Source organism: Diaphorina citri, unplaced genomic scaffold (assembly GCF_000475195.1).
Source record: "Diaphorina citri unplaced genomic scaffold, Diaci psyllid genome assembly version 1.1 scaffold14717, whole genome shotgun sequence".
Classification (NCBI taxonomy): Eukaryota; Metazoa; Arthropoda; class Insecta; order Hemiptera; family Psyllidae; genus Diaphorina; species Diaphorina citri.
In genome coordinates this window covers 1-1,218 of record NW_007392082.1, presented here as the reverse complement: position 1 = coordinate 1,218, position 1,218 = coordinate 1, and the positions used below count along the sequence as shown (strand labels likewise).

General features: G+C 37.8%; 1 protein-coding gene across 1 annotated transcript; it reads right to left on the bottom strand.

Annotated features, from left to right (window-relative positions):
• Positions 1-32: 32 nt before the first annotated feature.
• Positions 33-1,107, bottom strand: LOC103523066 (suppressor protein SRP40-like; the record flags this gene model as incomplete). The annotated part of the gene is made up of 1 exon (XM_008488141.1): positions 33-1,107. A coding segment is annotated over exon 1 (1,075 nt), but the record flags the coding sequence as incomplete, so codon positions are not given.
• Positions 1,108-1,218: the final 111 nt, after the last annotated feature.

Genomic DNA, 1,218 nt, shown 5'->3' with positions numbered 1-1,218 from the left:
TTTCTCAATTGGCAAATTACGGAATACTCTACCTTTCTTCTTGTTCAGAAGACTTTGAACCAGCTCTTTCACAAGTTTATCAGAAACAACTGGAGATGTAGGGGTAGACACATTGCTGTTGTCAATAGAATTGCAGCCTAGAGGTAGTGATAAGTTTTCTTTATTAGGAACTGTAGTGTCACAAGATGTATCCAATTTCTCCATTTCACATTCATCCTGAAGTAATTGGTACAATCTTGAATGTGTATTTGCTCTCTTGTAAGGGCTCATTTTCTTCAGCTCTGTGTACTCTTGATCATGATCCGTATCCGTTTCTGAAACATGACGGCTAATGTCTGAAGTTACTCCTGAATCATCTTCTTCACTTTCATCTAAATATTGAGAACTTCTTCTCCTCTCTTGTACGTGTAGGGTGTTGGTAACAACTTCAGTCTTGTCATGTGTTTCTTGTGTTTCATAAGAACAATCCGTTTCTGAAACATGACGGCTAATGTCTGAAGTTACTCCTGAATCATCTTCTTCACTTTCATCTAAATATTGAGAACTTCTTCTCCTTTCTTGTACGTGCAGTGTGTTGGTAACAACTTCAGTCTTGTCGTGTGTTTCTTGTGTTTCATAAGAACAACATTGTTCGGAGCTGGTTGAACTTCTGTCACTTGTAATTACTTGAGATCTGATTTCCACCTCTTGTTCAAGAGTAGGAGCACAGTTTGTAACTTGTGCCTCGTTTGTACAATATTCGTGGTGTTGGTCATCGTTCGTTTGAATTCGTATCTCTGGAGGATTGGTAGGTTTCAAATCGTTATAGTATAAATCATCTTTATTTCCATTGTCTTGATAAAAGACAAAGGTCCTGCCTTCTTCTTCGTCCTCCTCACAACTTGAGCTTGATGATGAATCTTCTGAGCTTGAGGATTCATCACTAGAGTCAGATTTACTTTCCGATTCACTTTCACTAGATTCATTGTCATCAGAAAATTTATTGTAAATAGTTTCTTCGTTGCGACAGCCATCTTCGATTTCATTGTTCACATTACTATCAGGAAGATTCTCCTCGTTGATATTGCTTTCAGGTTCTGCAAATGCTTCGATTTGAGATTTTGTCATTGATAGATGCATATGGTCATCTGACTGACCTATTTCAGCCCAGAAATCAACCTCATCGCTTTCGTTGTCATCATTTTTATCACATTCCGTTTCAATAGAGTTTTCTAGCCT